Source organism: Emydura macquarii, unplaced genomic scaffold (genome assembly GCF_026122565.2).
Source record: "Emydura macquarii macquarii isolate MOO-44397 ecotype Brisbane River unplaced genomic scaffold, CSIRO-AGI_Emac_v2 contig_1045, whole genome shotgun sequence".
Lineage (NCBI taxonomy): Eukaryota > Metazoa > Chordata > Testudines > Chelidae > Emydura > Emydura macquarii.
In genome coordinates, this window is record NW_027131182.1 from 5,787,028 (window position 1) to 5,799,237 (window position 12,210).

Here is a 12,210-nt window from a genome sequence, read left to right on the forward strand (position 1 = left end):
CCTGGGTAGTGGGATGCTCAATTTCCAGCCTTTTTAAAGGCCAACATGCAGAATATTCTTTTCCATCAGCTGTGGAATCATTCAGGCCACCTCTTACATGGGGCTCCATGTAGTTCAAGCATGCCATCATGGAATTCTACTGTGTGGTAGTTTTGAGGTGTAAAGTACAGCGTGACATCTCTGCAGCCTTTGTTTTCTCACAAATTACACAGTCCCTGCCCCAATTAGCTTTTAGTACAATCAACACCGAAGACAAATTCAGACACAAAAGGCACACAGGTTGAGGATCCAGTACTTTTAAAATATGGCCCATATGGGTTATCAATGAAAAGCTGAACAGCAGAAATGCATTTTATGGGGAACTGGAATGATATGCAGGAGTTATACAAAGAAAGAATGAGGATAAGAAACAGCATCGATGAAGGCATAAAAATCCAAGGGGAGGAAGAAACTGGATTAATACTTTATACTTCTATATGCCTTCCACCAAAGTGTTTCCAAAGGATTTATAAGGAATAAATAGATCTTCAGTGTCAGAGGTGCTGGACACTCAAACCATGAATTAACTTAAATTAGAGCTACAGGTGCTCTGTACCTCTGAAAACCCCACGCAATACACCTGTGACATACAGAACTATTAACCTTATTGTACAACCAGAGAAAGAGAAGAAGAGTTAAAGTGGCTTGTCCCAGGCCATACAGTATGTTTGTGGTGCAGCTGAGACTAGAATGTTGATTTAGTCATGTGCTTTAACTACATAACAATTGTTCCTCTCAGAAACATTTTGATGGGATCAGTGACAGGATGGTATAATTTGCTCCACTCAGGTTTCTCTGGATCACACTTGGTGCTCACTTCCATCTTTGCCCCTTAGTTAACCAATTCTTATCCTGGGACCAATCCAGAGCACCCAATAATGAGCCATGCAACTCAATTCAATATGTAAAAAAATTTAAAATATTTAATGTATGTAATCATTAAAGTCAACCACAGCAGCACAGCTAAACATCATGTATTTACTGCTGGATATCTATCCAAATACTACACAGGTCAAAACCGATTCAGCTTTGAAAAATTAGACAGTAGCAAGCTCGCTCAAATTTGTAACACCTTTGTTTTTCACATACTGTAATTCAGCTGCTGCCCACCTCACCTTGACAGCACTAATGTATTCATATCAGGATGCAATTATATATAAACAGTATTAAAAAAAAGTTTTGAAGCAGTGACTTTAGCATGTGTTCTTCACTGGTTTTATAAACTGGCTGTATTTAAAATCCTACTGATTTGGAAATCAATATCTGTGAGATATCTTTCAAAAACTCCATTTAACAGTTTATATATAAAGCAAAAAAGAAGCATTTGGGAAATGTTAAAGTAGACCCTTGCTGCCTGCTGTTATAATTTGTGAAAACCTAGTGCATAGCATAAGTGGCATTCCTAGTTTTATTTCTAGTTGGCGTTATCTCAATTAAAACTGAACAAAACAGAAGTGATGTATAGAAACTGCCATCACCAATGCAGAATGCACACCGCCAAAGATCCCAGAATTATACAATGAACTGACTGTGTATGTTTATCACTGCCCTCTATTGGATGAAATCAGAATGGCTCGCTAACAGATAATGGAGCCCAATAGTAAAGGTCCTGTGTTTCTGGAACAAGCATCTTAGTTCTATTCCCAATGTCGCCACAAAGTTCTGAGTGGCCATGGTGTATAGCATAACAGGAGTTGTCATCACTGCTAAAACAAACAAACAAAAACGTGTTGTTATCATGGGCTATCCTGCTGTAAAATCCTAGTGGAGATAATGCACCTATAGTTTTACCCGAAGGTAAACCACAATAATTAGATTGTAAGCTCTTTGAAAGCAAGGACTGTCTTTTATTTCTGCTATTATACAGTGCCTTGCACAATGATGTCCTTGTCCATGATGGTGCTCCTAGATTCTATGATAATACAAATAATCATAATATTAATGAACTAGTGAGGTCACCCACAGGTGAGGGAGATAGCGTTGACTTCACCTAGCTTATCACTTGGTACACTCTACAGGTGTCTTATCTCCACTAGGATTTCACAGCAAAATAACTAACTGGTTAGTTACATGAGGGTAAATGCTCCATCTTTTTGGCAGTAAAGACAAGGCCTGAAAGTGGCTGAAAGTCTGGCTGTCATAGCACTCCTGTGGTGCCAGCTCTTCCTGCAAGGGTGCTCTCGACACAGTACTAAGCCGTTGGTTGAATGCTCCGAGCCCTTCCCACTGCTCATTACAAGTCCCACTGGATTTCACTGGGAGCAGGATGAGGCCTGGTGTTGGCAGCCGGGGGGAGCAGATCAGCCCTGGAGTTTCTGTTTCTGAAGATGGTGGCTAGGGGGTTCAAATCCTACTGTGGGGAAGCTTATTTCAGTGTCAGAACTTGCCCCAGCCACTGACCCCCTCTGCCACTTCCCACCACCCCACCCCGGTCGCTGAGCCCCTCCGACCCCCCATCACACACCGTCCCCAACCCACCCGCTGCCGCCACCCCCCGTCACGGGCCCCGTCCGCCGCCGCCCCTCTCCGCACCCCACCGGCTGCGTAGGACGCTGACCGAGGCACCACGCCGCCGCGCCCCTCTCCGCCCCGCAGCCCGGAGGAGCAGGCAGAGCTGCTCGGGCAGGTGACGCTGCTGCTCCCAGTCCCGAGCGCGGCCCGTCCCGGATCCGCCCAACCCCGTCTCCTCGGCGCGTCCCTGCTCGTGTGGCCCGGCCGGCTCGCGGCGGGGCATGAAGGTAGGAGGCCCAGGGAGCGGGGCAGCGTCCCCGCCGCTTCCCTCCCTCCGTCCCGGCCCGCCACAGGGCGCGCTCCAGCGCTGGGGGCGCGGCTCCTTCCTTCCGCGGGCGGCCGGGCTCCGCTGGGCCCCTCGGAAAGGCCCCGACAGCAGGGGGCCGCGCGGGGCTCTAGCTCGGCCCCTTTGCGTGAGGCAGTGTGGGTGGCTGGGAGCCCCTGCCCCTGCCCCTGCCCCGTGGTGCGGGGGCTCCGCTGGCGTTCGGCGGCCCGGCCGGGCTGCTGGAGGGAGCAGGTCCATTCCCGCGCGGGAAACCCGTCCCCGGACCCGCCCCCGATGAAGAGCGTGTGAAGAAGGCTGGGTCCACTGGGCTTCTTCTAGGGCCCGCCTCGCGGGCTGTAAAGGGGGCTGCTGCTGACGCTAGCTCAGTTGGCTCATTATCACGCTTTGGTGGGCAGCAACCCACTTCGTCAGATGCAAGAGACAGCAATCAGGTAGGAATTATATATATATATATATATATATACACATCCAAGGGTAAGGCACAGCAATGGGGAGGAGAGGTGTTAGCAAAGTCCATTCGGTTAGAGTGGATGAGGCCTAGTCACAACCATTGATTAGAAGGTGAGAATGTGTGAACAGTGACAATTACTTCTTGTAATGAGAGAATCATTCCAAGTCTCTATTCAGACCTAGTTTCACTCAAACTTGACACAATCAAACTGGGTCCGAATAGGGACTTGGAATGATTCTCTCATTACAAGAAGTAATTGTCACTGTTCACACATTCTCACCTTCTAATCAATGGTTGTGAATAGGCCTCAACTACTCTAACCAAATGGACTTTGCTAACACCTATCCTCCCCATTGCTGTTCCTTACCCTTGGATGTATATATGTCTCCTATCTGATTTCTGTTTCTTGCATCTGACGAAGTGGGTTGCTGCCCACGAAAGCTTATGCCTGCAGAAATTAAATTTGTTAGTCTTTAAAGTGCTACAGGACTCTCCTTGTTTTTGCAGTATTTTGGCTGAAGTCAATGATGTGTCTTAAATGTAAGCATTAGTTACTTAATTGGTGATCATTTTAGTGTATTCAGTTAGGAAGGCAGGGACAGAGAGAGAGAAATCCATGACACTGGGAACCAGGAGTTGCTGAAAGGAAAGATTAATGTAAATCGGCACAAAAGAGGAAAAGCCGCATGGAGAATGGGAAAGGAAGACAAACAAAAGGCAGGAATAGCAATTACCTTGAAGAGAATATCCTTGTAATTGATATTGAAGGGGACAATAAGGTTCTTTACTAAATAAAGCCATATTTTACCCTTGAATTTTGTGCAAATCTCTCATTGACATCACTGGGAGATATAGCAAAATCAAAAGAAAAAAAATTAGCCAAAAAAAAAAAGACTTTAGCAAAGCTTTTGTTATGGTCCCTCACAGTATTCTTATCAGCAAGTTAAAGAGGTATGGGTTGGATGAATGGACTATAAGGTGAATAATGGCTCGATGTCTAGTTGGCAGCCGGTAACAAGCAGAGTGGTCCCGAGGTCGATGCTGAGGCCAGTTTTGTTCAACATCTTAGTGATCTGGAGGAAGGGGTGGATTGTACCCTCAGCAAATTTGCAGATGACACTAAGGTGGGGGGAGTGGTAGATACGCTGGAGGGCGGGGTACAGAATACAGAGTGACCTAGACAAATTAGAGGATTGGGCCAAAAGAAATCTGATGAGGTTCAATAAGGACAAGTGCAGAGTCCTGCACTTAGAATGGAAGAATCCCATGCACTGCTACAAACTGGGGACCAACAGGCTAGGCAGCAGTTCGGCAGAAAAGGACTGGGGGTTACAATGGAGAAGAAGCTGGATATGAGTCAACAATGTGCCCTTATTTCTAAGAAGGCTAATGCCATATTGGGCTGCATTAGTAGGAGCATTGCCGGCATATCAAGGGAAGTGATTATTCCCCTCTGTTCGGCAATGGTGAGGCCTCATTCGGAGTACTGTGTCCAGATTTGGGCCTCCCACTACAGAAAGGATGTGGACAAATTGGAAAGAGTCCAGCGGAGGGCAACAAAAATGATTAGGGGCCTGGAGCACCTGACTTATGAGGAGAGGCTGAGGGAACTTGGCTTGATTAGTCTGCAGAAGAGAAGAATGAGGGGGGATATGATAGGAGCCTTTACCTGAAAGGGGGTTCCAAGGAGGATGGAAGTAGGCTGTTTTCAGTGGTGGTAGATGGCAGAACTAGGAGCAATGATCTCAAGTTGCATTGGGGAGGTCTAGGTTGCATATTAGGAAAATCTTTTTCACTAGGAGGGTGGTGAAGCACTGGAATGGGTTACCTAAGGAGGTGGTGTAATTTCCATCCTTAGAGGCTTTTAAGATGCGGCTTGACAAAGCCCTGGCTGGGATGATTTAGTTGGGGTTGGTCCTTCTTTGAGCAGGAGGTTGGATTAGCAACCTCCTGAAGTCCCTTCCAACCCTAACCTTCTATGATTCTATATTCTGTGAATTGAAAGGTAGGCAGTCGTAAATTCATACCCTAGTCCATGGACTACATTTTAAAATGAAATTTGACCCGTTTAGTTGAATGACTTTGACATCCCTTATTTCAAGCAAAGCCATGACTATTTGTTTTTGTTGGGGTTTTATTCCTCTGCAGAATAAACTTGTGAAATAGACTTACAATGATATATTTGTTTTAGGTGGTACACTGACGTGGGTAAAATGTCCATGGATATAACTTTTCTGGGAACAGGCTCAGCATATCCATCTCCAACAAGAGGAGCTTCAGCTTTAGTCATTCGTAATGAAGGAGAATGTTGGCTCTTTGATTGTGGAGAGGGAACTCAAACACAATTTATGAAAAGCCATCTTAAAGCAGGTCAGTGCAATTGAAAGTTATTATCTTGGGAGAGAAAAATCTTACTACATACAGTCCAAATGAAATACCTTTCTGTTCAGGCTCATATTGTCTGAAGACCTCTGTAAATATGAGTTAGCATCTCCAGTTATTGTATTTAAGTGCGACCTCTTGAACTTGCTGTGGAATCCTATTTTATCACTCTTTGCTGCTGAATTGTGATCCAGAACATAAGCTTTCATCTAATAAAAATTTCTAGCCCTCATGATTATAAGTTCAAAAAATGAACTAAATTTAAACCTATGCAGTGCTGTATTCTGAGTCTGCAAGCAGCTTGAAACAACAGCTTGACATGTGAATGGTCCCATTCATTGTAATGGGGTGTTCAGAAAGCTACAGCTGATGATGGATATGTCAACATTAGCTTTAATTATTTAATGACTGATCACTTAAATATATTTGCTGTTACATCTGTTTATCACAAACCACTTTCAGTACTTCTGCAAGTTCCAAAAACCCTAACTGTCTTCTGCCTGGCTGCCAACATTTTCACCTTTCCCCTGTAATTTTTACAATGCAGTTGTATTGTCCATACCAAAAACTATGGCATATCAAAAACTGAATATGGAGAGAGCATGGACCTTAATTTAATATCCAAACAAATAAACACTGTTCGTGCTGCTGATCGTGCATTATTTGTTTTCATGTTTGCTTAAGTAAAAACCAAAGAAATCTTAGCAATTGTATAGGCTCATCACTAGATGGAGATAGTAAAATTACTAATGATGCAGAAAAGTGTTCAATAAATATTTCTATTCTGTATTTGGAAAGAAGCAAATTCCTATCACATAAAAATGAAGTACTTTCCAGTCCATTAGTAACTAATGAATATGATAGACATTATCTACTAGGGATAAACATTTTAAAATCAGCAGCCTGGATAACTTGCACCCAAGAGTCCTAAAAGATTTGGCTGAGGATCTATTTCCCACTGACATTAATTTTTAATAAATCTAGGAATATGGGGGCAATTCCAGAAGACTTGAAAAGTGCTCAAGTTATGCCAGTATTCAAAAAGGGCAAGTGGGATGACTTGGATAACTATAGGCTGATAAGCCCAATATCAATCTCAAGCAAAATAATCAAAAAGTTGATAGAAGATTCAATGAATAAAGAGTTCAAGGATGGGAATATAACTAATGCCATTCAAGAGGGTTTTATGTAAATTAGCTCTTTTCGAACAATCTGATTTTATTCTCTGAAATTGCAAGTTTGGTTGACAAAAGTAACTGCATATATGTAATATACTTATGCATTTGACTTAATATTATGGTACGTTCTAATTAAAAATAACTAGGAATATACAATATCAATAGAGCACAAGTTAAGTGGATTAAGAACACCCAAGATGACAGATTTCAAAAAGTAGCTGTCAATGGAGAATCATCATCGAAAGGGGATATTTTAGTGTGGTCTCACTGGGATCAGTACTAAGCCCAATGGTAGTCAAGGCTTTCATCAATAATCTGAAAGAATATATAAAATCACTGCTGAGACGCTGCAAATTCTAATAGAGTGGTCAATGATGAGGACAGGGTAGTCATAGAGAGCAATCTGGATTGGTTGGTAAAATGGGTCCATTCAGACAAAATGCATTTTAATACAGCCAAATATGAAATTATACATCTGTGACATACCTGCAGAAGAGGCACTGTAGTCGTGAAAGCCAGTGACTCTGAAAATGAGTTAGCGGTCATAATGGACAAGTAACTCAACATAAGATCCCAGCTCAATTCTGTAGAGAAAGGGCTAATGCAATTCTTGGATATATAAATGGAAGTAATGAGTAGGAGCAGGGATGCAATTTTTTTTAACCTCTGTATATGGCATTAGTGAGCGCACTGCTGGAATATTATGTCCAGTTCTGATACTGACACTTTTAAAAAAAAGGATGTTGAAAAATTGCAGAGGGTGCAGAAAAGAGTCACAAAAATGATTTGAGGGCTTGTGAAAATGCCTTTCAGTGAGATCTAAAGAGCTGTGTAGTTTATCTAAAAGAAGATATAGTGTATAGGTACACTAGGGAAAAAAATACCAGGTACTAAAATGCCCTTTGCTCTAGCAAAGAAAGATATAACAAGAACTAATACCTGGAATTTGATGCCAAATTAGAAATAAGGCACAATTAACTGTGAGGGTGATTAATCATTTGAACAAACCACCAAGGGAATTGTTGGATTTTGCATCTCTTGAAGTATTCAGATCAAGACACTAAGTCTTTCTGGAAGATACACATTAGCAAACACAAGTTATTGGGCTCAGTTCATGGGTAACTGGGAATGGCCTTTGATAGACAGAAGATCAGAGTAGATGACCTAATGGTGCCTTTTGATCTTAAATTGTGACTATTCAACTGATTAAACTGCCTTAATCAAAATTAAAATGTTGCAGAAAATTCAGTGTCCTGTACCAGAATGTACTGCCAGCTTGCTGCGGAGTACATGAAGTTTTAGTTGTAAATTGAGCTTATTCGGCTTGTGGGAGGGCCTCTTTGCATGTTTGGAATGAAACTAAAACGAAGGCAGAAATTCACCCAGTGGTTCTCACTGGCCCACAGTCTTCATGCGGTGTGACAAAGTGCGACCTTCATTGAGAATTTGTTTGCATTTTAATGCAGCAAATGTCACCATAATAGTCAGTTTTTCTTAGTTTCTTTGCTTTTAAAAGGCATTTTGATCTAAACTTTCAACCCCATAACCTTTTGACAAAAAATGGCTTGCCAACCAAAACAAAAACAGCGACAAATTTAATTTTGGTTCAGATTTTTCAAATTTTCATTGAAAAAATGAAGTGAATAAATTTTCAGTTAAAAATCTTCGCTTCTTGGTTTGGGTTTTGGTTTAAAATAATTGGGAACTAATTGTTTTGTAAATTTTTCACAAAATAATTGGCATTTTTCAACTAGCTCTAATTTTGCTGCTATGAGTGTAATTGTCATTCAGTGCACTTACTACACTGTCTCTTTGTTTCAATCATAGGTAGAATTACTAAGATATTCATAACTCATCTTCATGGGGACCATTTTTTTGGACTTCCTGGTCTGCTGTGCACAATTAGTCTTCAGAGTAGTTCTACTGCAAGCAAGCAACCTGTTGATATCTATGGACCGTTAGGATTACGAAACTTCATTTGGAGAACTCTGGAACTCTCCCATTCACAACTTCTCTTTCCATATGTTGTTCATGAATTGGTACCTACACCAGATCAGTGCCCTGCAGAAGAATTTAATGAACTATCTTATGTTGACAGAGATGAAGTCTCTTCCAAAGAAGTGCAAGGGAGAACGCTTCATCTGGATCCTGTAGAAAATTCCTACACACTGGTTAACAATCAGCAATTTGTAATGAAAGCATTTCGTTTATTTCACCGCATTCCTTCCTTTGGATTTTTAGTGGAGGAGAAGCAGCGGACGGGTAAACTCAATGCACAGAAGCTAAAAGACCTTGGTAGCTAGTTTCATTAATTTTTTTCTTTAATTCTTATGACATGTGAATATCACTTTGTTTCATAAAATCTATTCATTAACATCCTTATGATACGATTGATGCACATTAAAGTCATAATAGAACCATATGATTACCTATATTTTTATATGCTTACATTAACTGCCAAATGTCTTATTAGAATTTCTAAGGCACCCATTCTGATAGTGTGTAAGCATAAATGTTACAATTTAACTGTTAAAATGGATCCACCAAATAGGTGATGGATATTCAAGTATACACAATGGTCAGGCTGAAAGCTGATTCACATTTCCAGGAATTGTAACAAAACTATATTCTTCACTAATGGCTGGTGTATCTTCTGAAATCTCTTGCAAGGAAGCTTACTGAATCAGAACAGTGTGCATCCGTCTGTAACACATTCTGAAAAGGACCACTTTATTCTTCACAAGAAAAGGGAAGATCCATGTTCTAGAACTCTGTTTTTATCCTACAAATGCACACTGCTTTGATCATTGGAGGGTTGAAAACCAAGCTACCTTTGCTAGCTCATTCTTTCAAGGCTTACGTGAGAAAGAGACCATAAAACTGGCCTTAGAGTTGGAGGACATAGAGTGCATTTGCGGGAATGTATCAGCCTCAAAATACACAATTTAAAATCTGTTAGTAGAACCTTTTACTAAAATTAACATTTCTTTTTGAGTATGAAATAAGAGAAACATTAGTTTTCTTATGTCATGGATCCATAGGGTTGGTGCTACACTGTCAACTTTTGAACAGACTCTCTGAGGTGTGCTAGACCCAAGAGGTCTCTCTCTTCCTTCAGCATAGTCCGTGCAACCTCACTGATGAACTTCTGGGGCTTCCTCACTTTTGCTTCACACTGTTGAGTTCTGGTCAGTGATTCCAACTGAGATAGACTCCTGGTTAGAGACTTGTACATTGTTCAGGGACTAATGAACCCCATCTGATATTTGCACCCCACATAGTGTTTTCAAAACAGAGTAGGATTTATTAGTCAACTGGGACACAGCATTAGAAGTCCTTAGGTTAGCACAGAGAAATAAATGTTAAAGCATAGTCCATTCTGGTCAATCCACAATTCATCAGCCTTGCTGTAGCGAACTCCCATTTTCAGGCACTGTCTTTCTCTCACTTCTTTCATAAGTTCCCCAATTGAGAGCTAGCTTTCCAGACCCAGAAGCCCACATTTTTTTTCCATGCTGGACATGTCTGTCCTTTTTTTGCCTCTCAGGGCCATGCTGAATTCACAATCCCACTGCCAGAGCTTGGGTTTCTGCTCAGCTTCCCTGCTGAGAGGAAGAGATTGTTCAATCTTTGGGAGTTCCTGTTGTGTCTCGGTTGATCTGGTTCAGTTTCAACCAGTTCCTTAATGACTCTATTCATACCAGCCAGGCAGCGAGGTGACACACACGCCTATGTGTCCTGTGTTGGTGCATGAACAATGTTTAACCCTTTTGCCCCACTGAGTAGCAATGCAAAGATAGAGGGAAACTGAGGCACACATAAGAGTCATAAAAATATTATAGAAAATTCCCACTTTGCTGCACCCTAATACTTAATTTGTCAGAATAACATGCTTTAAAAGTAGGTTAAATGTAAAATTTGTCAGATACTGCATTGAAATATGAGCAGTGTTTATTTTCAAAACACAAAAACTCACCATACACTTTTGATTTAACTTTCTAGGAGTTCCGCCAGGTCCTATATATGGAAAACTGAAGAATGGTGTTACGGTTGTCTTAGAAAATGGAGTAACCATTTCTCCTTCAGATGTCTTGGATGAGCCTATTCCTGGAAGAAAAATTTGTATTTTAGGTGACTGTTCTGGTGTTGTTGGAGATGGAGCAATGAAACTCTGTTATGAAGCAGATCTGTTGGTTCATGAAGCCACATTGGATGACACCCAAATGGACAAGGCCAAAGAGCATGGTCACAGCACTCCAAAAATGGCAGCTGAGTTTGCAAAATTGTGTAAAGTTAAGAAACTGCTTCTGACTCACTTCAGTCAGAGGTATAAACCAGCTGCTCAAATTGAAGAAGGAGATATTGATGTCACGGAACTGAAGAGACAAGCAGAATCAGCGTTAGATGGTCAAGAAGTAACTTTAGCTGAGGATTTTATGACAATAGAAATTCCAGGGAAAAAACAAAAGTAGCATCTAGCTCTATAATATGACACAAATAAGCTTGATGTTGAACTGTGAGTTTACAGCTAGGGCTCCAGGTATCCAAATTGGTTCCTCGGATTCCAGATGAAGAAAGAAGTTGCATTGCTAAGGTTACATGCTCAGTTGCTAGAGAATGGCTAAATGCTGGTTTTACTTGCTGTAGGGCTGCTATTTTAAGACTCAATTCTGCAAGATGCTGAGTGTCCTCAGCTCTCATCAGCTTCCATGGCAGATGAGGGTGTTCTGTGTACCTATGAGAAATGGGCTGTTATAGAAAGGTATTGCTGTTAACTTGGCCAGGTAGATTCCCGCCCTCCTAGGAAGAAGGGAGATGGAAAAGCAGATTACTAGTCAAACTCACTGCCTTAAGTGTGCAGCTACCTAAGTAAGGGGAAAAAAAATAAACTCATTCTTTGGTTTATATATATACAACTTTTCAAATATATGGGAACATATGGAGCCAAAGCAAAATATTTATTGATCATCTAAACACTTAGCTGCAAATCTAAATAACTATATTTTTAAAAGTAAATGGAATGCCTTTAACTTGCCTTTTGGAATTAAGTGTTTAGATGATCAATATGGGTATTTAGCCAAAGAATCTAGAAAACTTAACTGTATAGGTAGAAATTTTCTGAACACTAGACACTTTTTAATAGAATTTCAGATTCTTTAGTCTTAAGTCTTAAAATAGAACTTTGCATTTTTGCCTCTTATTTACAATCCTCTGTGAATCTTAGTGGCATACCAAAGTAGATATTTTTTAATGTCTGAACCTTTCATGAGCCTTTGTATAAAATATTTTCAATAATTATTTAAATGATTTTATATAAAAGAAATTTTGCACTAAACTTAAACTAATAAAGTGTTGATAATTAT

The 12,210-nt window shown here is 40.9% G+C and overlaps 1 protein-coding gene across 1 annotated transcript; it reads left to right on the plus strand.

Moving 5' to 3' along the window:
• The first annotated feature begins 2,555 nt into the window (after positions 1-2,555).
• ELAC1 (elaC ribonuclease Z 1) lies at positions 2,556-12,210 on the plus strand. The gene is made up of 4 exons (XM_067545653.1): positions 2,556-2,777; positions 5,479-5,657; positions 8,675-9,142; positions 10,850-12,210. The coding sequence occupies exons 2-4, from the start codon at positions 5,501-5,503 to the stop codon at positions 11,317-11,319; spliced, it is 1,095 nt and encodes a 364-aa protein (XP_067401754.1). The 5' UTR covers positions 2,556-2,777; positions 5,479-5,500; the 3' UTR covers positions 11,320-12,210.